This window comes from Phascolarctos cinereus, unplaced genomic scaffold, assembly GCF_003287225.1.
Source record: "Phascolarctos cinereus isolate Bilbo 61053 unplaced genomic scaffold, phaCin_HiC Scaffold_5;HRSCAF=322, whole genome shotgun sequence".
Taxonomy (NCBI): Eukaryota; Metazoa; Chordata; class Mammalia; order Diprotodontia; family Phascolarctidae; genus Phascolarctos; species Phascolarctos cinereus.
In genome coordinates this window covers 262,309,641-262,335,011 of record NW_027555958.1, presented here as the reverse complement: position 1 = coordinate 262,335,011, position 25,371 = coordinate 262,309,641, and the positions used below count along the sequence as shown (strand labels likewise).

The following is a 25,371-nucleotide window of genomic DNA, read 5'->3' as shown; positions in this document are numbered from 1 at the left end:
ATCTGAAGTTTATTGTTTGTGTTTCTAAATTGTATTATATTTCTAAAATTCTCTTAGATTGTAAAAACTTGAGATTGTAAACTTAGATTGTAAACACTTAGATTGTAAAAACCTTTCTGCCATTGTGAGATAAAAATGGTGTTAAAGCAATTTTTAATCTGAATTTTGTTGGGCCTTCTAAAAGGATGTGATGAAAACTGTTAACATTTAATGAAGTATACTTAGTTATAAACAAGTAATAATGATGATATAATGATATTTACTATAAGAGTAGATTTTTCATTTGAAATCTTAGCTATTATGAAAATATATAATGTGATTTCAGGTTGTAGCTTCAACATATTAATGATGAGAGGAATGATTCTCTGTGCAAGATGATTTAGATATACATTTACTTAAAGTGATAATGGGTTGTTTCAAGTTTTAAATATATTATAATGTGTAGGGGATTATTCACCTTTGTTGTTAGAAAAGCTATTTCTCTCATAATGTTGTTAGATTGATAATTGTGTTGTCAGAAAAAAAATGAATGGGTTAAGAAGCTGACTATGTGTTGTAATATTTTGAAGTACTGTAATTTAAGAAATCATAAACTTCCAAGTTTTGTCTACATTGAAAAGGAAGTTTCAGCTAAAATTATTTGGTTCTCACTTATGAAATTTAAGACCGTAAACTAAGCCATTTGGAGTTATTGTTTAAATCAAGTATTTGTAGAAGTATTTTTGTGAAAGGCAAAGATAGGACCTTGTAAAATCTCCTTGTAATTAATTTAGTTTGTTATAGTAACAAGATAAATTGTGAGTTTTTCTTGAGAAAAGGAAATACTTTTATGAAGAAATTTTTTGCAAAATCTTTTGTGTGATTTTTAGAAGGCCTACTAAATTTCCATTTGCAAGCCAATTTGTTGCAGTAATAATTTGATATTGATGACAATTATGTCCAAATCTACCAAGAGTTTCAAATTTGTTTTGCTAGGTTTGTTGTGTCCTTGGACTGGCCTTAATGAATGCTTCCCAAGAAACAGAGTCAGAGTCAGGAGCTCCATGGGAGCAGCATCAGCAATATTAATACTAAAGCAATTACTGTAATGAGCTATAAGTGGAGAAGATCTTGCTGTTTTGATCTGAATTTATTCTACAGCCTACCAAGGGTTAGAATTAGTGTTTGAACTTCTCACGTGTATAAGATCTAATCCCTGAAAGTGCCTCATTCTTTCAGATTAAGTATGGTTAGAAAAAGATAAATAAGCTTGAGAAACAGAGATGCAAATCTATTAGAGTAGCAACTTATGATCTTACCGGAAATTTTATTTTACTCATGATGTTATTTAATCAGAAACTGAACATGTGTAGGAATGCATGAAAATTACTTAAGGCTTACATTAGAGATGTTCCCTAACTAGCGTGAGATTATAATCACATCTGAAACCCCTATGATGGGAATTTGCTATTCAAGATCTTATGGGATTGTCTAATTCCAGGTATGGTTATCCATGAACTGATGGAGCACTGACCTATGAGGCCAGCAGCCCTGTTGGGGGGGAAGTACAGAGGGTGTTCTCATGGGAAGGTCAAGAGAATGACTATTCTGCAGGAAAAGTCTGTTGTGCCAGGCAAGGACAGGAGTGCAGCTCAGCATGCGACCTGCAGGCAAAGACCAGGCCTCAGTGAATCTGGAGCAGGCCTCAGGGAACTGAATCATGGGCAACTGTGGCAGTTTCCAGATTTCTCAACCCACAAATGTCAAAGGAGAGGTCTGTGACCACAGTGAGAGAGGAGTTTGGGTCAGTCCCATTCCCAGTGCAGCCCTGGGGTGGTGGCTGCTTCTGGAGCTCTTGGCCCACAGACTGAGGGTAGATCAAGTGTCTGATCAGAGTGGGAATGCAGGGATCTCTTTGCTGGCACTGAGGCAGGATTCTTTTGCTTTGCCCATGTTTAGATGTGGGTCTCAGTTCTGGGTGGTGGTCCGGGGGCAAGAGGAATGCTGGCATGGTAGAGCTTGTAGTAGTGGTGCAGAGAAAATCCTTCTCACAGTTCCAAGGCAGAAAAGAGTGCTTGTGGTCACTCAGAGACCAGAGCACAGGCCAAGAAACAAGTAAACACCTCACCCTTGATCATATCACCATGGAAGAATTGAAAATTTACAGGTCCCTAGAAGTGTCTCTGAAAACAGCTGCACAAAATCCCCAAAGCTTGGGATACTACATTCTCCACACTAGAAGCAGACCCTTATCTTAACAAAGAGCTTAAAAGTCAAATAATTGCTTGGGATCATGAGCAAACAGGGCAAAAAAAGTAAGACCATAGATTCTTAAGACAAAGAAGATTAAAATTTACAACCAGAAGAAGTTATATAACAAAGTCAAAGCTCCTACATCCAAAACCTCCAAGAAAAATATGAATCAGTCCCAAGCCATGGAAGGGCTCAAAAAAGATCTTGAGAAGCAAGTAAGAGAAGTAGAGGAAAAACTGAGAAGAGAAATGAGAGTGATGCAAGAAAATCATGTAAAACAAGTCAACAGCTTGTAAAGGAGAACAAAAAAAAATTACTGAAGAAAACAACACCTTAAAAAATAGATTAACCTAAATGGCAAAAAAGGTCCAAAAAGCCAATGAGGAGAAAAATGCCTTAAAAATCAGAATTAGCCAAATGGAAAAGGAAGTCTAAAAGCTCACTGAAGGAAATACCTCCTTAAAAATTAGAATGGAGTAAATGGAAACTAATGACTTTATGAGAAATCAAGAAATTGTAAAACAAAACCAAAAGAATGGGGGAAAAAAAGAAGATAATGTGAAATATCTCATTGGAAAAATAACTGACCTAGAAAATAGATCCAGGAGAGATAATTCAAAAATTATTAGACCACCTGAAAGCCATGATCAAAAAAAAAAAAGAGCCTAGACATCATCTTTAAAGAAATTATCAAAGAAAACTGCCCTGATATTCTTGAACCAGAGGGTAAAATAGAAATGGAAAGAATCTGATCACCTCCTGAAAGAGATGCACAAAAGAAAACCCCTAGGAATATTATAGACAAATTCCATTGTTCCCAGGTCAAGGAGAAAATACTGCAAGCAGCCAGAAAGAAAGAATTCAAGTATTGTGGAAACACAATCAGGATAACACAACATTTAGCAGCTGGAATATGATATTCTGGAGGTCAAAGGAGCTAGGATTAAAACCAAGAATCACCTGTCTAGCAAAACTGAGTATAATCCTGTGGGGGAAAATAGGCATTCAGTGAAATAGAGGACTTTCAAGCATTATTGATGAATAGACCAGGGCTGAATAGAAAATTTGACTTTCAAATATAAGACTCAAGAGAAGCATGAAAAGGTAAACAGGAAAGAGAAATCTTAAGGGACTTATTAAAGTTGAACTGTTTACATTCCTACATGGAAAGATGCTATTTGTAACTCATGAGACTTTTCTCAGTATTAAGGTGGTTAGAGGGGAAAAATATGTATGTATGTATTATGTATGTATGTATGTATGTATGTAGAGATAGGTAGGTAGATAGATAGATAGATAGATAGATAGATAGATAGATAGATAGATAGATTGATGGCACAGGGTGAGTTGAAGATGAAGGGGTGATATCTAAAAAATAAAATTAAGAGGTGAGAGAGGATTAAATTGGGAGGAGACAGAGAGAGGTAGAATGGGGTACATTATCTCACACAAAACAGACAAGAAAAAGCTTTTACAGTGGAGGAGAAGTGGGGGAAAGTGAGGGGGAATGAGTGAATCTTATTCTCATTGGATTTGGCTTAAGGAGGGAATAACATATACACTCAATTGGGTAAGGAAATCTGTCTTACCCTATAGGAAAATAGGAGGGAAGGGGATAAGAGAGTGGGAGGATGATAGAAGGGAGAGCAGATTGGGGGAGGGGGTAATCAGAAGCAAACACTTTTGAGGAGGGACAGGGTCAAAAGAGAATACAATAAATGGGGAGTGGGATAGCATGAAGGGAAATACATTTAGTTTTTCACAACATGACTACTATGGAAGTGTTTTGCATCACTACACATGTATAATCTGTATCAAGTTGGTTGCCATCTCAAAGGGGGTGGGTGGCGAAGGAGGAAGGGAGAGAATTTGGAACCCAAAGCTTTAAAAACAAATGTTAAAAATTTGTTTTTACATGCAACTGGGAAAAAAGATATATAGGCAATGGGGTATAGAAATCTATCCTGCTCTACAGGAAAATAGAAGGAGAAGGGATCAGAGAAAGAGAGGAGGTGATAGAAGGGAGGGCAGATTAGGGGAAGCGGTATACAGAATGCACACCACCTTGGGGTGGGGGAGGGGTGAGATGGAGAGAAAATTTGGAACTCAAAATCTTGTGGAAATGAATGTTGAAAACTAAAAATTAATTAATTAATTAATTTAAAAGATACTAAACACATTTCCACATTACCATATTGTGAAAGAAGAATCAGAACAAAAGGGAAAAACCACATGAAAGAAAAAACAACAAAAAAGAGAAAATAATATGCTTCAGTCTGCATTCAGACTCCATAGTTCTTTTTCTGGATGTGGGTAGCATTTTCCAGCATGAGTCTTTTGAAATTGTCTTAGATAGTTATGTTACTGAGAAGAGCTAAATCTAGCAAAGTTGGTCATCACACAATCGTGCTGTTATTATGTACAATGTTCTCCTGGTTCTGCTCACTTCACTCAGCATTAGTTCATACAAGTCTTTCCAGGTTTTTCTGAAATCAGCCTGCTCATCATTTCTTATAGGACAATAGTATTCCATTATATTCATTGATCACAACTTGTTCGCCATTCCCCAATTGATGGTATTCCCTCAATTTCCAATTCTTGGCCACCACATAGAGAGTTGCTATAAATATGTTTGTACATGTGGTTCCTTTCCCCATTTTTATGGTCTCTTTGGGATACAGATCTAGAAGTGCTATTGCTGGATCAAAGGGTATGCACAGCTTTATAGCCCTTTGGGCATAATTCCAAATTGCTCCCCAGAATGGTTGGATCAGTTTACATCTCCACCAACAATGCATTAGTGTTCCAATTTTCCCACATCTTCTCCAACATTTATCATTTTCCTTTTTGTCATATTAGACAATCAGATAAGTGTGAGGGGGTACCTCAGAGTTGTTTTTATTTGCATTTCTCTAATCAATAGTGATTTAGGTCATTTTTTCATATGACTATAGATAACTTTAATCTCTTCATCTGAAAACTGCCTATTCATATCCTTTGTCCATTTATCAATGGGGTGTATTCTTATAAATTTGACTAAGTGCTCTATATATTTTAGAAACTAGGCCTTTATCAGAGACACTGGCTATAAAAATTGTCTTCCAGCTTTCTGTTTCTCTTCTAATCTCAATTGTATTGGCTTTGTTGGTGCAAACCCTTTTTAATTTAATTAATCAAAATTATCCATTTTGCATTTCATAATATTCTGTATCTCTTGTTTGATCATAAATTCTTCCTTTCTCCATAGATCTGACCAGTAAACTACTCCTTATTCTCCTAATTTGCTTATGATATCACCCTTCATCATGTACCCATTTAGTCAAAGGTTATTTTGATTAACAGCTTTTTTGGCATAGCTTCAAATTATTTTCCAGAGTGATTTTGCCACATCACAGTGCTACTAACAGTGTAATAGTGTACCTGTTTCTCAACAAAAGCTCCAGCATTTGCCATTTTCTTTTTTTTTTTTGATCAACTTTGCCAGTCAGATGTGTACGTATGAAGTGCAACCTCAGAGTGGTTTTAATTTTCATTTTTCTCATTATTAGTGATTGAGAGTATTTTTTTTTTTTGTGTAGCTTTTGATAGCTTGCATTCTTTCCTCTGGAAACTGCGTCAACAAATCCTTTTTCCACTGGGACAATTGGGAAATGGCTCTTATTCTTATAAACTTAAATTAGTTCCCAAGTGTCTCAGAAATAAGACTTTTGTCAGAAAAACTCCCTGCAAAGATTTTCCCTCCTCACCTGCTTTTCCTTCTACTTTTGGCTGCATTGGTTTTGTTTTTGCAAAAACTTTTTAATTTTATGTAATCAAATTTGTTTATTTTACTTTCTGGGATCTTCTGTATCTTTTGCTTGGTCATAAACTTCTTAGTTTGACAGGTAGTTTCTTCCTTGCTTCACTGATGTGTTTGTAATGTCAGCCTTTATTTCTAAGTTGTGTACCCATTTGGAGCTTATTTTGGCATATAGTATGAAATGTTGGTCTATGCCAGTTACTTCCAGACTGCTATCCAGTTTTCTTAACAAGTTTTGTCAAATAGTGAGTTCTTTCCTCAATAGCTAGGAACTCTGGGTTTATTAAATACTAGGTCACTGTGCTCTTTTGCTTTTCTGTATGTTGTATGCCTAATTTGTTGTACTCATCAATCTCCCTGTTTCTTATGCAGTACCAAATTGTTTTGATATTACTCCTATGTAGTATAGTTTGACATATGACACTGCTAATTCCCATTCATTATCACTTTTTCCATTAGTTCTCTTGAAATTCTTAATTTTTGTTCTTCTAGAAGAATTTTATTATTATTTTTTAACTTTATAAAGTAATCCTTTGGTAGTTTGGTTGGTATGCAACTATATAATTAAATTAATTTAGGTAGTATTATTTTTAATATTGGCTCAGTCTGCCCATGAGCAATTAATATTTCCCCAGTTATTTAGATCCCCCGTTATTTTTGTAAGGAATGCTTTATAATTATATTCATATAGCTTCTGTGTGTGTGTTAGTGGGTGGATTTCCAAGTATTTTATGCTTTCTTAAAATGGCATTTCTCTTTCCATATTTTCCTTCTGCATATTGTTGGTAATATACATAAATATTAATGATGTTGTGGGTATATTGCGCATCCTGTAAATTTTGCTGAAATGGTTAGTTTTTTCAGATGACTCTTTAGAGTTCTCAAAGAAAGTCATTATATCTTCAAAATGTGATAATTTTCTTCCCTCTTTTCTTATGTCTTTCCCCCTAAATTTTTGTCTTCCAACTTTTTAGCAATATATTGAATATAATAGTGATAATAGAAATCTTTATTTTCCTCCGACCTTATGGGAAAAGGCTCTAATTTACCCCTATTACAGATAATGTTGGCTCTTGGTTTTAGACAGAAAGTAATATTCTAATGAAAAACCAATTTATACCTATGCTTTCTAGTATTTTTAACAAGAATTGGTATTGTATCTTATAAAAAGATTTTTTCTGCATTTATTGATATAATCACATAACTTGGATTGTTCTTGCTATTCACAGTTTTCCTAATATTAAATCAGCCCTGCATTCATGATATAAATCCAGACTGATCATAGTGCACAATCTTTGTGATATTTGCTATATTCTCCATGCTCAAATTTTATTTAAACATTTTTCATCAATTATCATTAGAGATATAGCTTTCTTTATTTCAAATCTTTCTGGTGTAAAGATCAAGACCATATTTGTATCATGAAAGGAACTTTTTAGGATCCCTTCTTTCCCCATTTTAAAAAATAGTTTATTGAATATTGGGATTAATTATTTTTAAATGTTTGGTAGAATTCACTTTGCAAACCCAACTGGTCCTGAATTTTTTTTCACTTGGGAATTAATTTTGGTTTATTTGTTTTCCCCAAATATTATTTTATTTAAGCCCTTTATTTCTTTTCTGTCAATCTGGGTATTTTACTTATATTTTTTTCAATGTATATTCATTTACTGGGAAAAGCAGTTCTTAATAATTATTTTTGTTTCTTCTTCACTGGTCTTGAATTCACATTTTAAAAAATTTTAATACTGGAAATTTGGTTTTTGTCCTTTCTTTTTTTAAAATCAAATTAGCTAATGATTTATCTATTTTATTGGTATTTTTAAAAAAGTCCTTAGTTTTATTTATACAAATTTTGTTTTGTTTTGCCTTCAATTTTATTAACCTTTGCTTTGAATTTTAGGGTTTTTTTCTATTTTCATGTTTAATTGGATATTTTTAATTTGTTGGAAATTTAGTTTTTTCATTGTGTGCCTAATTTGTTGGTCTGCTTTTACTGATGAAATTATTTAGATGTATTTTTCCCCTGTGTACTAACTTTAGCATGTATTATTGGTGTTGTTATCTTTAATGAAATTTTTTAAAATAATTTGTTCTTTGATCCAGCCATTCTTTAGTATTGTTATTTAGTCTGCAATAATTTTTAATCATTGTTTCCAAGGCCCTTTATTGGATGTAATTGTAAAGCATTATTGTCTATAAAATACATTTAGTATTTCTGCTTTTCTGTATTTATGCAAGGATTTTTTTCTCCTAATATATGGTCAGTTTTTTGAAGGTACCATGCACAGTAGAGAAATACATATACTTGTTTGTATTCCAGTTCAATTATCTCCAGAGAGCTATCATATCTAACTTACAAAAAATTCTACTCAGGTCCTTAATTTCTTTTTTGTTAGATTTATCTAGATCTGAGAAGGTACTGAAGTACCCCACTATTATAGTTTTATTGTCCAATTCTCCTTGTAACTTATTTAATTTTTCTGTAAGATAGTGCTATCCTATTTGGTGCTTGTAAGTTTAGTTATGCTATTAATTCTCTGTGTAGTTTATGAATACTAACTAGATTTTTTTTTGCTATTGTTTTTTTCTAAGATCATGATTATTACTTCTACCTTTTTTACTTCAACTGAAGCATAATGGATTATGCTCTAGCTCCTTATTTTAACTCTGTGTACATATTTCTACTTCAAGTGTATTTCTTTAAACAATGTATTTTTGGTTTCTGCTTTCTGATTTATTCTACTCACCTCTTCCATTTTATGGGTGAGTTCATCTAATTTCCATTCCCAGTTATAATTGTTGATGTTATAATTCCCTTCATCCTATTGCCATACTTCTCCTTTTTTTGTATCTTTTCCTTAAGAATTCATTTTAAGACTAATCCCTTCCTTAGCCTACCATTCTTTTATTCATCTCCTGCCTTTTCCCTCTCCTTCTTCCCTCCTGTTTCCCTGTTGGGTGAAATGCATTTCTCTACCCATCTATGTATGTATTTATATGATTTCTTCCTTTAACCTGTTCATATGGGAGGTTCAAGAGTCACTCACTCATCCCTACCCCATTCCTTCTTGTTTATATGGATTTTTACTTGTATACTCTGATTATGTGAGATTTTTTTTTCCCATTCTTCCCTTAAGTTCCTCAGGATCACAGTGTATTTTTCTTCCTCTCTTTATTTATTCTTTCTTTAAGATTACTTAAACATAACAACAGTTCTTAGGCCTTTATCTAACTAGACTCTCTCTATGACCCCTTTTGATCATAGAGTTATGAAGAAATACATTTAATAGAATGAAAGTAATTTTTCTTTGGTAACTAGTTGTTTGGAAACACTGGGTCTGGAATCAGAAGACCTGAGTTAAAACCATCTTCAGAAACTTACAAACTGTGTGACTCTGGGCAAGTCACTTACTGTCTGTCTGCCTCAGTATCCTTAAGGTAAAAAGGGGATGATAACAGAACCTATCTCACAGGGTCATTGTAAGGATTAAATGAGATAGTATTTGTAAAAGCACTTAACACAGTGCCTGGTACATAGTAGGTACTTAATAAATGTTTATTTTCTTTCCTTGTTTAGGCCCTTTGGATTGTTAACTCATGTTTGCTTTTTTATCTTTTCTAGACTTTTTTTGTATCTCAAATTTTCTACTCAGCTTTGGTCTTTTGATCATGAATTCTTGTAAGTCCTCTATTTCTTAAAGACCCATTTCCGGCCTTCCATGGGATTGTATTCAGTTTTGTCATGTATTTTTTTTTTTTATTGTAAGCCTAGCTATCTGTTGACACCTATTCCAGAACCCTACATCAGGTCTAAGTGATCTAGTTGTATTGATCTGCGACCTCTTCTTGATCTTTAGCATAGCCTCAGTCTTCTTTCAGGAGGTGTATTCTAGAATCCTCAGTGTGGCACACTCTTGGCCAAACTGATCCCTATGGCCACAAACATCTACTGAGACCTGGGCTGGGAAAATGACTGATTTTTCCCCCTTATTTTCATGATCAGAACATGGTCTAATATATGTTCTAGATCATTGTGTAGGGGTGTGTTGACAAATCTGGGCTATACTTGCTCCTATAACTCTTCCACCTTGCCTCTGTCTCAATAAGTAATTTTTAAAGGGTCACATAGTGTGTGTCAGAGGAAAAACTTGAATCAAAGGTATTTCTGGCTTTGAGGCCAGATCTCCACCCATTGTACCACACTGCCTTTTGGTGATGCCACTATACCATGCTGCTTCTAGATGACATTTGAGGCAGTGAAATTTAAACATGCTTAAAGAAATTGAAATATATTTAATTTACTTAGGGTTAGTAATGATGAAGTTTGAGCAATTGCATATCTTTGTAGATATAAATAAATTAGATTTATGAATTTACTAATCACTAAACTGTGTATCAATTAACTGCCTTATGGCTCTACAGGGTTCAAAAGAAAATTAAAAGAGATGAAGTAGAGGCACACAATACAGATGACTTTTTTCAGGTTTAGCCTTGAAAGGGAGGAGAGATATAGGATGATCACTAGAAATGATGCTGAGATGACATGAGATCTTCTTTAAGGAAGGGGAGGAGATAAAGGCATATTTGAAGGCAGTAGGGAAGACACCATTTGAGAGAGAGAGAGAGAGAGAGAGAGAGAGAGAGAGAGAGAGAGAGAGAGAGGAAAGAATGGTGGGGGCACTCTGTAGAAAAGTCAGGAGGGGATGGGATCAGGAGTGCATGTAGAGGAGTTGGCTATAATAAGAAGTGTCATCTCTACTTCTAAGACTAGAGTGACAGAGGAGATAGTGGGGAAAGATATGTAATTGATCTAAGATGAATAGAAGAGAAAGGGTGGTTCTCAGTGAATGTCCTTAAGTTTTTTGATGAAGTATAAGGTCTTGTCTGAGAGGATGAGGGGAGAGAGTGCTTGAGGAGAGATATGAATGTTTAAACAGATGTTGTGGATGATGTGATGTTGGATTTTCTTTTTAGGAAGAATAGAACGTTGTCTTACTCCAGGGAGGGCCAAATTGAGAACGGATTAAAAAAAGTTGTAGTAGACCCAATTAGAATGGCTTCATGATTTCTTCCAGCTTCATTCAGTATCATGTGAATAGGAAGGCCGATGGTGGGAGTAACCCAGAATTGTGGTTTGGCAAGGTATGACTGGTGTTAAGAGGCTCAAGAGTAGAGTTGGGTTGATTACCCAAGGGATCAAGATAGGGAAGGGAAGAGAGTATAGCCAGTACATGAGTGATGGCCTGTGAAACAAGTGAACAATAGAGGAAATGGAGATTGCAGTGAGACTGAAGAAAAATTTGTAAGGCACAGAAAAAGAAGGAATGAGATAAGGATCAGAGGAAAGAATTTCACAGTTTATGGATATGGCAATGGAATACTTGTGGCTGATGGCAAGATCAAGGTTATGAATTCCTTTGAATGCAGTTTACGTAGAATGGGGAATCAAGTAGACTGAGGAACTGAGAATTAGAGTATTTGGTTATCTGGTATTTGGAGAATTATCAATATGTATTTTGAAGTCTGTTAGTATGAAAAGAAGAGAGAGACTGTGGGCCATGTGCTGAACTTAATGAGGAAGGAAGGAGAATGTTTCAAAGTTTGATTGATAACAGTCACTGGGATATGGATTTTGTGATAAATTTGTATAGTGTAAACTTCAGAATGAGAATTACAGAATTTTAGAGTTGTAAGGGATGTCAGCATCCATCCAATCCAACTCAAACAGGAAGGAATCCACACAATAACATATCTGACAAATTTTTGTCCAACCTCTGCTTGAAGTCCTCCAAGGAAGAAGAACCTACCACTTCTAAACATATGTAATGATGTTTTTTCCTTGACATCAAGATTAAATTAACTTTTTTGCAACCCATTACTCCTGGTTCTGACCTCTGGGGCCAAACAGAACAAGTCTAAACCTTCCTTTACATTGACAGCCCTTCAAATACTTAAGCATAACCATTCTGTCCCTTGAGTCTTTGAAAAGGTTAAACAAGCCCATTCTATCAATAGATCCTCATATATTTTGGAATAAAGGCCCAATACCATCTCAAGGACCATTACCACTCATTGAAAAGCTTTGGTCCTTATTAAACTGTAATGTCCAGAACTGGATACAGTATTCCAAATGAGGTGTCACATGGACAAAGTATAATGGGAATATGACATTCCTTCTTCCTGGAAGCTAAGCCCTTTACAATTCAGCCCAAATTGTATTATTATTTTTAGTTGCTAAATCACGCTGCTAACTCCTTTTGAACTAGCAGTCCACTAAAACCCCAGATCCTTTTCAAAACAACTGTGACCTATCCATATTTTCCCCATATTATATATGTAGAATTGATATTCTGTACTTAAGTTCAAAACTTTAAATTTATCCCTATTGAATTTCATTTTATTAGATTCAGTACAATGATCTAGCCCATAATGTCAAACTTGTGGTCGCTGCTGCCAGCAAATCTTTCAAGTGTCACAAATCAGATTAAAATATAATTGATAAATGTTTAACAAAATAAATAAAAATACAATACAAGATAGATAATGTTAAATTTGTAGTTTTCTAAGTTAATATGCATCCAGTAGAGATCCTTGTTATTTGAGTTTGATACCACTGCTCTGGCTGAACCTATCAAGGTCTTTTTGGATCCTTATTCTTTCATCTAGGGCACTAGCTATTCTTCCAATCTTTATATCTCTATTCCTCATATCCAAGTAATTGATAATGATGTTAAACCACATAGGGCCAATTATAGATCCGTAGGTTATTTCACTGAAATCTCTTTGAATCCAACCATCTACCCATTTCTGAGTTTTGTTCTTCCTCAGATATTTGGTAATTTCATTTTTACCAAGTAATTTTGATAATTTCATTTTCCCCCTTCAAATCTTTCTTCACATCCTACTGCACTGGGAAACTTATGTTTTACCAAGCTCAGTTCTGTCCTGAGTGACTTGTTGGGGACAGAGCTGCCCATCACTTAATGTCAGTACCCTTTGCTTTGAACCTGGCATAAACATAGACGTACTGATGTCTTGCCCCAGTTCACTCTGTTCCTTAATTCTCTCGTTGAGTAATATGGCAGTATAGACCACTTCCATACTGCTGTCCCAACCAGAGCAAACTTTTGACTTTTGCTTTTCTGCAGGGCATTTATGTGTATGTGTGTGGGAAGAGGGTGGGTGAAGTTGTAGTGGTGGTGGTATAGTGTTGTACTCTATTGCAAGCTCTGCTTTTGGCTTATACCTTCTTGACAGAGAGTGGTGGCCTGTGTTGTAGGGGATGCTGAGTGAGCATGTTAGGGATTAGAGATTAGCCCTCTCTGCTGTTAGTTCTTTGGGTTGTTATCTTTTTAGGTTTCTTTTTGCCTTATATCCATGGAAACAGCTAAAATTGCTTTATCGCTTGTGCATAATTCCTATTTTGGAGAGATTTCAGGGGTCAAGAGATCAAAGAAAGTGGCTTATCTTATTGGTCACATTGAACTTGAGTGTACGACCATCTTTCCAAGGTTCCCAATCCTGGCATTAACCTCAACAGCTCACTGTTCTTCGCTCCATATATCTTAACAGGGATTTTTGTTTGTTTGTTTGTTTCTAACTCTATGACATCTCTTACTTCTCCCTTCTTCTCCTTCCTCATTATATCCACAGCTGTCACCATAGTTCATGGTCTTTGGGCTGGACAATTGTAATACACCCCTTAACTGATCTTTTCAAGTGACTTTCCCAACACTTATATTTAAAAATATTATTCCTCTATTTAACAAACTCCAATGACTCCTGCCTTCCTTTAGGAGCAAATATAAACTCTTCTCTTTGACTATTAAAATCATTTACAATCTAGTCCCAAGGTGTCCATTGCTTCCTTTCTCACAGTCTGCCTTTTTGCTTTTCCTCACACATGTTCCAGTTCTTTTCTTTATATCTTTGCACTAGCTGTCCTTTATGTCTGGAGAAACCCTGAGGGCCTTTCTCTCTCAGATTGATATTTTTTTGACCAGATAGAGAGGCCATTCTCTGCCTCATTTCTTACCTAGCCTTAATCACTGAATTGGCATTGCCTCGGTCAAACTGAAGCCTATTAAAGACCTTAACTTAAAGGCCAAGATCTCACACTGCATGCAGGGCCACGTCCAGTCGTCCTGATCTATATCTTACCATTGGGCCCAGATGGCTCTGAAGGAGAAAGTGAGTCTGATGACTTTGTGCAGCTCTCCCTTAGTTAAATCCAATTCATTTGCATGTAATGGCATCACCTCCTTGATATCATGGTCATCTTCAAGAACAAAGGACAAACAGCAACAACCCTCATAATTTTATTGTGAAGAACAAATGAGATATAATGCATGTAAAAGTTTTATTTAGTGGTGGCACTGGCACTGAGTTTTAAAGGAAGCTATGGATTCTAAGAGGCAGAGGAAAAGAGAAAATGCATTCTTCGCATGGGGAACAGTGTGGGCAAAGACACTGAGATGGGATATGGAATGTGGTGTGGGAGGAAGGCTAGATTGGCTGGACTGACTATGCAGTACGTGAAGAGGGGTTAAGTGTAATAATACTGGAAGTGTAAGCTGGCACCAGATCACAAAGGTCTTTAAAGGGCAAACAGAGGAAAGTGAATTTGGTTTTAGAAAAAATAGTTAGCCTCTGGAGCATCTTGAGCAGGGACATCATCCAAACCATGCTTTAAGAATATCATTTTGGTAGCCATATGGAAGAATGGTGACAGCAAATATTGTATATGGCAGTTTAGTAGCCACTTTACATAAGCTCTAGAGAATCACCAAGAATTTACTGAGAATTGGGTGATTGGGATGTTGTGCTATATCTATGGGTGATATAAAATGATACATATGCCTAGCCTCCAGGGGTTTACAGTTTAGATGAAGAGATAGAACATATACATGAAAAGAAAACAAGAGAAGACAACATCTGAAAAGTATCCTGGATTCTAGCTCCTGCTCTGCCTCTAACTTGATGTATGACAGTTGACAAGTCATTTCCCTTCTCTGGGTCTCAAAAATCTCCTCTTAAAGTAAGGGAGTCATACTGGAAGAACTATAACATCTCTTCCATCTCTGATGCTCTTTGGTTCTATCATCTTTAAGGTCACCAACTTCTCTTCCCTACATTGGCATTCACTTACCAGCTGTCTATGATGAGAAAGGCCAGGGTAACACACTTTTGATGAAGTTGTGAATTACTTCCCCTTCTGGCATTCAGTTTGGAATTTGGAAAAGTGACTGAAATCACTATATTCTGACACAGAGACCATATGAAATGCCACATACCCCAAGAAGATCAAAGACATGAATAAAATTCCTATGTACACCAGCACTTTGTGTAGTTGCAAAGTACCAGATGTTCATCAGTTGGGGGATGACTAAACAAATTGCACTACATAAATATAACGGAATATTACACAGAAAAGCATAGAAAGATTCAAATGAACTGAATCAGAGTGAAGCAAGCAGAACCAGAAAAGAAAAATCATATGTAAAATGACTACAAAATTTAAATGGAAAGAAATACAATAAAATTGAATACTATGCAATTATAATGACCAAGGTTGGCTCTAAAGGCAAGAAGGGGGATTATTGGTATGGAATATTGCATACACTGTCAGAATCAATGTGATTTTTAGTTTTGCTGACTTTTCTTTGTTCTTTTTCTTGTTTGCTTGCTTTTGTTTTTGTTTGTTAGAAGGGGTGGACAGAGGAGAGGGATGAAGACATTTGGAAACTAAAGGAACATTAAAAATAAAACATGTCACTAAATTTTAAAAGGCCAGGAACTTGAAGACAATATGAATGGCCAGATCCCATTCTTTCTAGAAACGAGGACTATGAATCACCATTCCCCAGCACTCAATCGCCATCTACTTTAATATCCTCTCCAGAATTTATAATGAGATGCCCCTTCCTGATGTTAACAGGAACTCAGACTGTTGGTAGCTACATTTGCTAACTTTAATGACTTGATTCTACATAAATACAATACAGAAGGAAGTGAAGATTTGAATAACATTCAGTTAATTAGCTCTACATAGAAAGCTGAAATGTATAATTTGAACCCTAGTGGATTTATTTTTTAATTTTTGATGGGGGTTAGTATGAGGGAACTGAATTAGTCAAGGTGCATAAAGTGTTAGGGAAGATATGAAAAGTATTCATCCTGAGAAAGTGCACATCTTTCTAGGAGATTCATGAAAATATATATATGTGTATATATATATATATATATATATATAATATATATATTATATATATATATATATATATATATATATATATATATATATATATATATATCATGAGAGAGGCTATTCAGGATAGGGAAGGAGATTTAGCATGTTGTAGTAGGGAAAAACACACAAAAAAAATCCAAAAAAAATAAACTGAATTTGGACCCAGAGGACTTGAGTTCAAACCCTAGCTGTATTACTTACTACCTGTATGACCTGGGCCTTAGTTTCATAAGTCATAAAATAGTTTGATTAAACAACCTCTAAGGTCCATTCCACTTAATACATCTTATTCTGAAGCATAAAACATTTAATTTAAGATCTTTTTTTTCCTAGATCACCAAGCCCCTACATATTCCCCCTGGTTCTGTGGTAAAGTTAGGCCACTTCCGTAAGAGATAACTATTTTAATTGTGGAATGAGACATAAAGGATTTTTTTTTCTGGCATGCCTATTTTATTGGTAGTAGCAATAGGAAACAGGGGATGTGGCAAACATTTTCTGAACAGTTTGAAAAGAATATCCCAATGCTCTAAGATGCTGAACTATACTTGATAGCTAAATGATTGAAAAGAGAGAGACATGGCTCTGTGGCTATAGTTGCTTGGACTGTGATTCAGAGGCTTTGTCATTATGGTGACTTCCAAGCACCCAAAGAACATAAACTTTGTCACCGTGCATATTTTCTTTCTCTTATTCCTCAATAAAGAAAGACCTCCAGGTCTCACCTATACCAAGTAGTTTCTGACAACACAAAAGTATTCCAGGAATTTTTGTCTTGCTCATCAGTTCCTAATGCCCAATCAGTTATGTGATCAAGAACAGTTATTTAACATGATTTTCTAAAGAAAATAGGAAGAAAAATAACCATATTGTCTGCCAGCATCATGACCTTCCTCTTTTCTCCTGTTCCTCTCCATTTTTATTCCCCATTCTCCAGGGCATCTAATAAATATTATGTTAATTCTAAACTGGTCTTTTTCATTCTCACCTAATTAATTTGGATATGCCAGAGGAAATGGGTTAAGGTAGGAGCTATTTTATACAGAGAGAATGCTGTTCACTAAGAAGCAGTGAAAGAGGTTTTGTAAAATAATGTGGCCAGGAGGGAAGGTTGGGGGATGGAGAAGGGTGCAGGAAGAGAACAACCCTAGAGTGATAATGGAAGGAGGAAAAGTGAGTAAGCAAAGTGTGAGAGGGCAAATGTCATAAAGTATGCCACTTTTAAAGGAATGGGAAAGAACAGGAGTTGTCTGAGATGGAGGCAAAGTACATAGAGCTCTAAAAGAGCTACCATTGGGACCATGGCCTGGCCTTTGCCAAGAAAGTAATTGAATAAACAAGTCCAGATGATAATTGACTTTCTATAATATTTTAAAGTTTATTTATTAGTGCCTGCACCACAAAAGTTCCTGGCATTTAATTGTGTATATATATATATATATATACATATATATATATATATATATATATATATATATATGTATATATATATATATATATACATATATATATACATATATATATATACATATATATATACATATATATATACATATATATATACATATATATATATATTATATATATTTATATAATATATTATATGCCTGTTATTTCCTTTGATAGAATTAATGTGAACTCCTTAAGGGCAGGGACTTTTTCTTCTTTTTTCTTTCTTTTTTGCCTTTATATCCCCAGACACCTACCATAATGTGTGGAATATGGTAGGAGTTTAATCAATGCTTTTTGATTGATTCATTGATTAATGATGTCTCAACTCACTGACATTCCTCTGGCTGACTGTTGTAGATAGCCACTCAGGATGGAGAAACAGAGGAGGCTGGCATGGGCATAGAGTGCAGGGCAGGTGTAAGGAATGTGTAGAGCATCTTAAAGTTAAGAGAGATGAACAAATCAGGTCCATAGGAACTCTTCACTTTCCATTCTCTTGTTCCCCAGCTAAAACTAACACCATTACCCCTTGCCAATCCCTGTGTAGGGCAGTTAGGTGGCACAGTGGATAGAGTGCCAGGGCTCAAGACAAGAAGACTTGTCCTGAGTTCAAACCTGACCTCATATACTTTCTTACTTTGTGACCTTATGCAAGTCACTTAACCCTATTTGCTTCAGTTTCTTCTTCTGCAAAATGAGCTGGATTAGGAAATGGCAAATTGTTCCAGTATATCTGCCAAGAAAACCCCTAGTAGGGTCATTAAGAGTCCAACATAACTTAAAGATGACTGAACAACAACAGCACTCCCTGTATGGGATAAGGCAATGAATACTAAGAAATAGATTGTGCATCCAGTCTCTGTCTTCATTTAATCAGCATATCAATGAAAAGTAAAGTAGAAGCCCCAGCATGTTACGTGCACTTGCTTTTTAAATCTAACTGTGTGATCCATCTGTTGTTTCAGAGCTCTGGCTGACATCCTAAGGCAACAGGGACCAATTCCAATAGCACACTGTGAAAGAGAGACTATCTCAGCTATTGATACCTCTCCCAAAGAAAACACACCAGTCAGATCTTCCTCAAAAAACCACTATACCCCAGTGCGCACAGCTAAACCTACAACAGGTAAGTTCATCCTTAAGCATTTCATTTGAGGATGGTGGGATATTTAAGTGATCTCTCTTGTTTCTCTAGGGGAGAGAGATTTTGTAGTTGTATATGGCATAAGATAGATGTTTCATACAGACAAAACTGTCAGATGTGGGACTGATGACCAACAGTAGGGAATTACTCTGGAGATGATTCAGAATAGGAAAAATTTTCATCAGTTTCTGAGCTGGGCAGGACATAATCCTTATAAGAGGTAGAAATGTAGACAAGGTGGCCTTTTGCAAATTCTGTAAGCCTGAGGAAAGTGTGATTTAGTGATTATACACTGTAACAAGTGACCAGAAAGCATGTCACAAGGAAGAACCTGTAGTAACCACTATAGGCAGCCATAATCATTGTTTGAGACTATATACTCAATTACATGTTCATTTATGTGTTTGAAATATTGACCATGCCTAGGCTGTTAGAAATGTGAAAAAAAAGAAAAATATACTTCTATTAGAGACTATAGGGGCTATTTAACACATCTTGTCACTTGGGAAATGTGTCATGCCCTACAGGTTAGAATGTAAACTCTAAGGCCTGTCTCTCTTTGTGAGCCTGTACACAAGGTCCCTGAAGACACCCAGTTAGAACTTGGAGAATGGCTGAAAAATGTTTGAGCCCCTTCTTTGGTAGTTAAGTATGTGGACCCAGAGAGAAAAGTGCTGAATGTCTGAGCAGGAAAAAAAAAAATCCTCTAAGTATGGCTCAGGTATTATCAATAAATGTGTGAGAGAGTGGTGGTGACCTCAGCCCTGGAGACTCTGGTTTTGAGAAAGCTTATTTTTGATATAGTGAACTGTATCCTGTGAACACTTTAAACTTGGGAATCCACGAGAATGAGGCAAGTGAACTGAACCAGTAATTAAGGTATACCTCTGTCAGAAGAAAGAGGAGTGATTTGTACTAAGCAAAAGATGAAATAAGTTGAGATTTTGAATGACATTTCATTTCCCATTTTAAAAATAAAAAAAATTAGCTAGCTTTATGCCAATCATATTACTATGTACTTTGTTTAAGGAAAAAATATAAAGTAAACAATGTCCCATAGTTTAATAATACTTCATATTTTATAGTACTTTACTGTTTTCATTCACCTTTACATGCAGATATTATTTAATCACTAAATGGTTTTGTGAGTATACAAGACAATTGTTCTTAATTTATAAATAAGAAAAAATGTGGGCAAGAGAGAATAAATGACTCCCCTAAATTCTTTGACAGTTATTTAACAAGAAGCATTTAGTAGAAGCACTTAAAGCATGCCAAGCACTGTGCCCAGTACTTGAGATATAAAGACAAAAACAGAACAGTCCCAGCTTTCGGGGATCTTACATTCTACTGGGGGAAAACAACACATACACAGACAAACAAAATACAAATAAATACAAAACAATGTACAGGAGTGGATGGAGAAAGGGCTAACAAATGGGGAGTAAAGAAAGTCCTTTTGTGGACATTTGAATTGAAACTTCTAGGTAGGTAGGGATTTCAAAAAGCAAAAGTGAGGAAAGAGAACATTTGCACCATGGTAGGGGACAGCCAGCATAAGGATGCAGAGATGGTAGATAGAATCTGGTTTGGGAGAAATTCAAGTAGGCCAATGTATCTAACAATGGAATGACTGAATATGGAATCAATTTAGAAAAATAGGTTGGAGACAGGTTGTGAAGGGTTTTAAATGACAAATAGAGGAGTCTGCATTTTATCCCAGCAATGGTATAGTGGTATAGATAAGATATAAAGCGGCATAGGTACAAGATGGTGTATACATGTATATGTGTGTGTGTGTGTGTGTGTGTGTGTGTGTTGTGTGTGTGTGTATATATATATATATATATATATATATATATAGTTATAAACTACTACCTGATGCTGACTACTTCTTTAAAATTCTTTCTAAATCCTTATCTTGAATTCAGATCCTTTCCTAGAGCTTATTCTTGGTTCTGAGACTTTAGGAAAGCTTGGTATCAAAAGCCCTAGTTTGTTGTCAGGCTTTGGCCACTGTAAGCTTTTTTTTTTCTCTCTGACACTGACACAACTATAGTTCAGGCTCTAATAACTTCATGTCTGGTCTATTGCAATAGCCTACTGTCCAGTATCCTTGCCTCAAGTTTCTCCTTATTCCAATCCATCTTCCACTCAGCTGTTAAGTTGATTTTCCTAAAATGCATGTCTACATGTCACACACCCCTATTCAATAAACTCCAGTAACGTCCTATTACTTTCAGGATATAAGATTTTCTCTTTGGCATTTGATGTTCTTTCAAAGCTGACTCCTTCCCACCTTTCCAGTCTTCTTACAACTTACATTACTCCATGAACTCTATTGCTATTCCTCCCAAAGACATTCCATCTTGTGAGTCCAAGCCTTTTCATTGCCTGTCCCCTATACCTTCAATGCTTCCCACACTTCTCCCTCCTCATTTCCACTTCTTGGAATCTTTCAAGTCTTAGCAAATGTCACTTCTATCCTTAATGTTAGAGCCTTCCTTTAAATTATCTCCAATTTATCCTGCGAATAACTTTTTATGTTATTTTCTCTGTTGGTTTGAGAGCTCCCTGAGAGCAAAGACTGTTTTTTTTTGTCATTCTTTGTATCCCCAGTGCTTAGCACAGTGCCTGGCATACTGCAGGTACATAATAAATGTTTGTTGATCTGACTTCTTTTTTAGACCAAGTTTAGTCATCATAATTATACAGGATTCAGTTTCCTTTTTGTTGTCATTCTTTCCATTTACACTGTTGTGGTCAACGTGTAAGCCATTTTCTTCCTTCCACCTATTTTCTGCCCTTTCCTCTTTGTATCTAGTAATTACCACAGTGGCTAATGCCCAAGAGGTAATAAATAGATGTTGAATGACTGACTGACTATTTTCCTTAGACTGTTTATGCTAAGAAAAGGGATCAGTCATTTTTAGTCATGTCTGACTCTTTGTGACCCCCACCATCGTTTTTCTTTTCTATTCTTTGAAAGTTAACCTTTTCCTAAAACTTTATTATAGGATAAAGAAAAACATATCAATCCAAATAGGTAGTTTTCTACTATCCTCTTGAAGAAGGAAAACTTTTTCCTCTCCTAATAGGTATTTCTGTCTAGTGTCTGGGAATGAATTTAAATATGACAGTTCCCTTTTGCACATTTTATCCTTCTCACCAAATACAACTCTAGTTTAAAATACATTTTGTCCCTTAGGACAGAATTTTGCTTTTTGAATTAAAATTCAAACAGATCTTAACAAAGTTTCAGAATAGAGGTTTTGTCGCTATTATTATCTCAATAAACTGGTACTTTTAGAAGGGGAGAGGTAAAAAGTTCCTAGGTGGTGGGAAAATGTGGAAATGTTTCAATCCTACAGCAGGGATTTATCCCATAGTACAAATTTAACACATGCTCTCCTTCAGCAGCTAGAAACTTCTTGCTACTAGGAGCTTAACAGAATAATTAAGAAGCTACCCAAGGTTTGTTAATAAAATCTCTCTGTGAGACACAGAAGTAACTAATTTGTCTTCCTGCTCACCTGAATTTCTCTGAGTTACTTATATTATTTTCATATAACTAATTTCAATATCAAACTGAGGTTGCTTCATGTTACTTTTTTTTTTTAGTAGGGAAGTATAAAATTGCTAGATAAGGTTCTGAATTCCCAAAGAACATTAACACTTAAAGCTGGATGGTTTCATTAAGTTTCTTGTTTCTGTGGCAGTATTGTATATTAGGAACTCTGGATTAGCAGTTAGAAAACCTGAGTTAGAGTCCCAGTTCTCCTACCAATTAGCTTTGTATATTCAGGCAAATCACTTTAGTCCTCAGTTTCTCCTCTATAAATTGAACAATATACCAAAAGTTCTACGATGCAGTCTTATTTGTACTTAGGGGAAACTTTATATCTCTGAACACATCAACAAAAAAGAAAAAGAGCTCTCTGAGCTCTGGCTCAGCAACTGGCAACATGGCTAAATGTACCAAAAAGGTTGAGATTGTTGGTAAATGTGGAACACATTATGGCGCATCCCTCAGAAAAATGGTGAAGAAAATTTAAATTAGCCTGCATGCCAAGTGTACCTGCTCTTTCTCTGGCAAGACCAAAATGAAGAGACAGGCTGTGGGTATCTGGCATTGAAGATCCTGTATGAAGACAGTAGCTGGTGGTGCATGGACCTACAATACCACCTCTGCAGTCACAGTCAAATTTGCCATCAGAAGACTGAAGGAATTTAAAGACTAGTAAACTCTTCTTATCAAATATCTGTAGCCTGTAATCCAATAATTAATGGGTTAATTTATTGAATAAAAATCACTTTGGTTCTTAATAGTAAAAAAAAAAAAAGAGCAGACCAATGAATTAGGCATGTAATAAAAAAATTAGAAAAAGAACAAATTAAAAATCACCAATTAAACAACAAATTGGAAAGCCTGAAAATCAAAGGAGAGATTAACTAAATTGAAAGTAAAAAAAAAAATTGAACTGATAAAAAAAGTAGAAATTGATAAACCATTGGTTAACTTGATTTAAAAAATAAAGAAGAAAACCAAATTATCAATATCAAAAATGAAAAGGGTGAATGCACCACCAATAGATGAAATTAAAACAATTATTAGGAGTTAGTTATTTTGCTCAATTACATTCCAGTAAATCTAACAATCTAAGAGAAATGGATGAATATTTGCCAAAATACAAATTGCCCAGATTAACAGAAGAAAAAATAAAATACTTAAATAATCGTATCCTAGAAAAAGGAAATTGAATAAGCTATAAATGAGCTCTCAAAGAAAAAAATCCCAGGAATAGATGGATTTACAAGTAAATTCTACCAACCATTTAAGAAAGAATTAATCTCAATTTTACGTAAATTATTTGAAAAAATAGGTAAAGAAATAGTCCTACCAAATTCCTTCTATGACACAAATGTAGTACTGATACCTAAACCAGGTAGAGCAAAAAACAAAGACAGAAAACTATCAAGGCAATTTCCCTAAATGAATATTAATTCAAAAATTTTAAATAAAATAGCAGCAAGTAGAGTACAACAGTATATCACAAAGATCATATGCTAAGACCAAGTGGGATTTATCTCAGGGATACAGGACTGCTTTAATATTAGGAAAACTTAGCATAATTTACCATATCAATAACAAAAAAAATTATATGATTTTTTGAATAGATGTAGAAACAACTTTTGACAAAATACAACATTCATTCCTATTAAAACACTAGAAAGCATAGGAATCAATGGAGCTTTTCTTAAAATGGTAAGTAGTGTCTATCTAAAACCAAGAGCAAGCATTATCTGTAATAATGATAAATCAGAAACCTTCCCATAAGATCAAGGGTGAAGTAAGGATGTCCATTATCCCCTGTACTGTTCAATAGTATGTTAGAAATGTGAGCCAAAACAGCAAGATAAGAAAAAGAACTTGCAGGAATAAAAACAGACAATGCAGATGATACATTTGTATACTTAGAGAATCCTAGAGAATAAACTAAAAATTAGTTGAAACAATTAAAAACTTCAGCAGAGTTTCAGTATATAAAATAAGCTGACACACACCATTAGCATTTCTATACATTACCAACAAGCCCTGTCAGGAACAGATAGAGAAATTCCACTTAAAATAATAGCAGCCATTATTAAATACTTGGGAGTCTACCTAATAAGACAAAATGTGGGAGTATATGAACAGAATGCACCTAAACAATTAGAGACATATTAATTGCTCATTGGTAGGCCAAGCCAATATAATAACAATGACAGTTCTACTTAAATCAATTTGTTTATTCAGTTTTATATGAATCAAACTATCAATTCTACCTTCACCTGAAAGAAAAAAAGGTAAAAAAAAAAACCAAGGACATCAATGAAAAAATGTAAAAGATGGCAACCTAGCTATGCCTGATTTCAAACTATATTACAAAGTGGTAATCATGAGAACAATCTAGTATTAGCTAAGAGATAGGATAGAGGATCTGTGGAATAGATTAGGTACATAATACACAATACACAATAGTAAATGAACATAGTAATCTAGTGTTTGATAAACCCAAAGTTCCAATCTTTTGAGGTAAAAACTCACCATCTGACAAAAATTGCAGGGAAAACTAGAAAGCAGTTTGAAAGAAACTAGGCATAGACCAAGATCTCACACTGCATGCCAAGGTAAGGTCAAAATGAATACTTTATATACACATAAAGGATGATATCGTAAATAAATCAGGAGACCAGGTAAAACTATACTTGGCAGCTCTGTAGATAAAGGAAGAATTTGTGAGCAAACAAGAAATAGAGAGGATAATAGGAAATAAAATGGACAATTTGATTACATGAAATTAAAAAGGTTTTGCACAAACAAAACCAATGTAACCAACATCAGAAGGAAAGCAGGAAACTAGAGGGAAATTTTTATAGCAAGTTTCTCTGATAAAGGCCTCATTTCTCAGATATGCAGAGAAGTAAGCCAAATGTTTAAAAATGTGAGTC

General features: G+C 35.0%; 1 protein-coding gene and 1 pseudogene across 1 annotated transcript in view; both read left to right on the top strand.

Moving 5' to 3' along the window:
• The window catches only part of SHISA6 (shisa family member 6), a 456,375-nt gene that overhangs the window by 44,749 nt on the left and 386,255 nt on the right, over positions 1 to 25,371 (top strand). Inside the window, exon 3 of the mRNA XM_020965996.2 lies at positions 18,701 to 18,861. Coding sequence (XP_020821655.1) covers positions 18,701 to 18,861 — 161 coding nt within the window. The remainder of the gene's footprint in view (positions 1 to 18,700; positions 18,862 to 25,371) is intronic.
• LOC110193941 (large ribosomal subunit protein eL43 pseudogene) lies at positions 22,845 to 23,120 on the top strand (annotated as a pseudogene).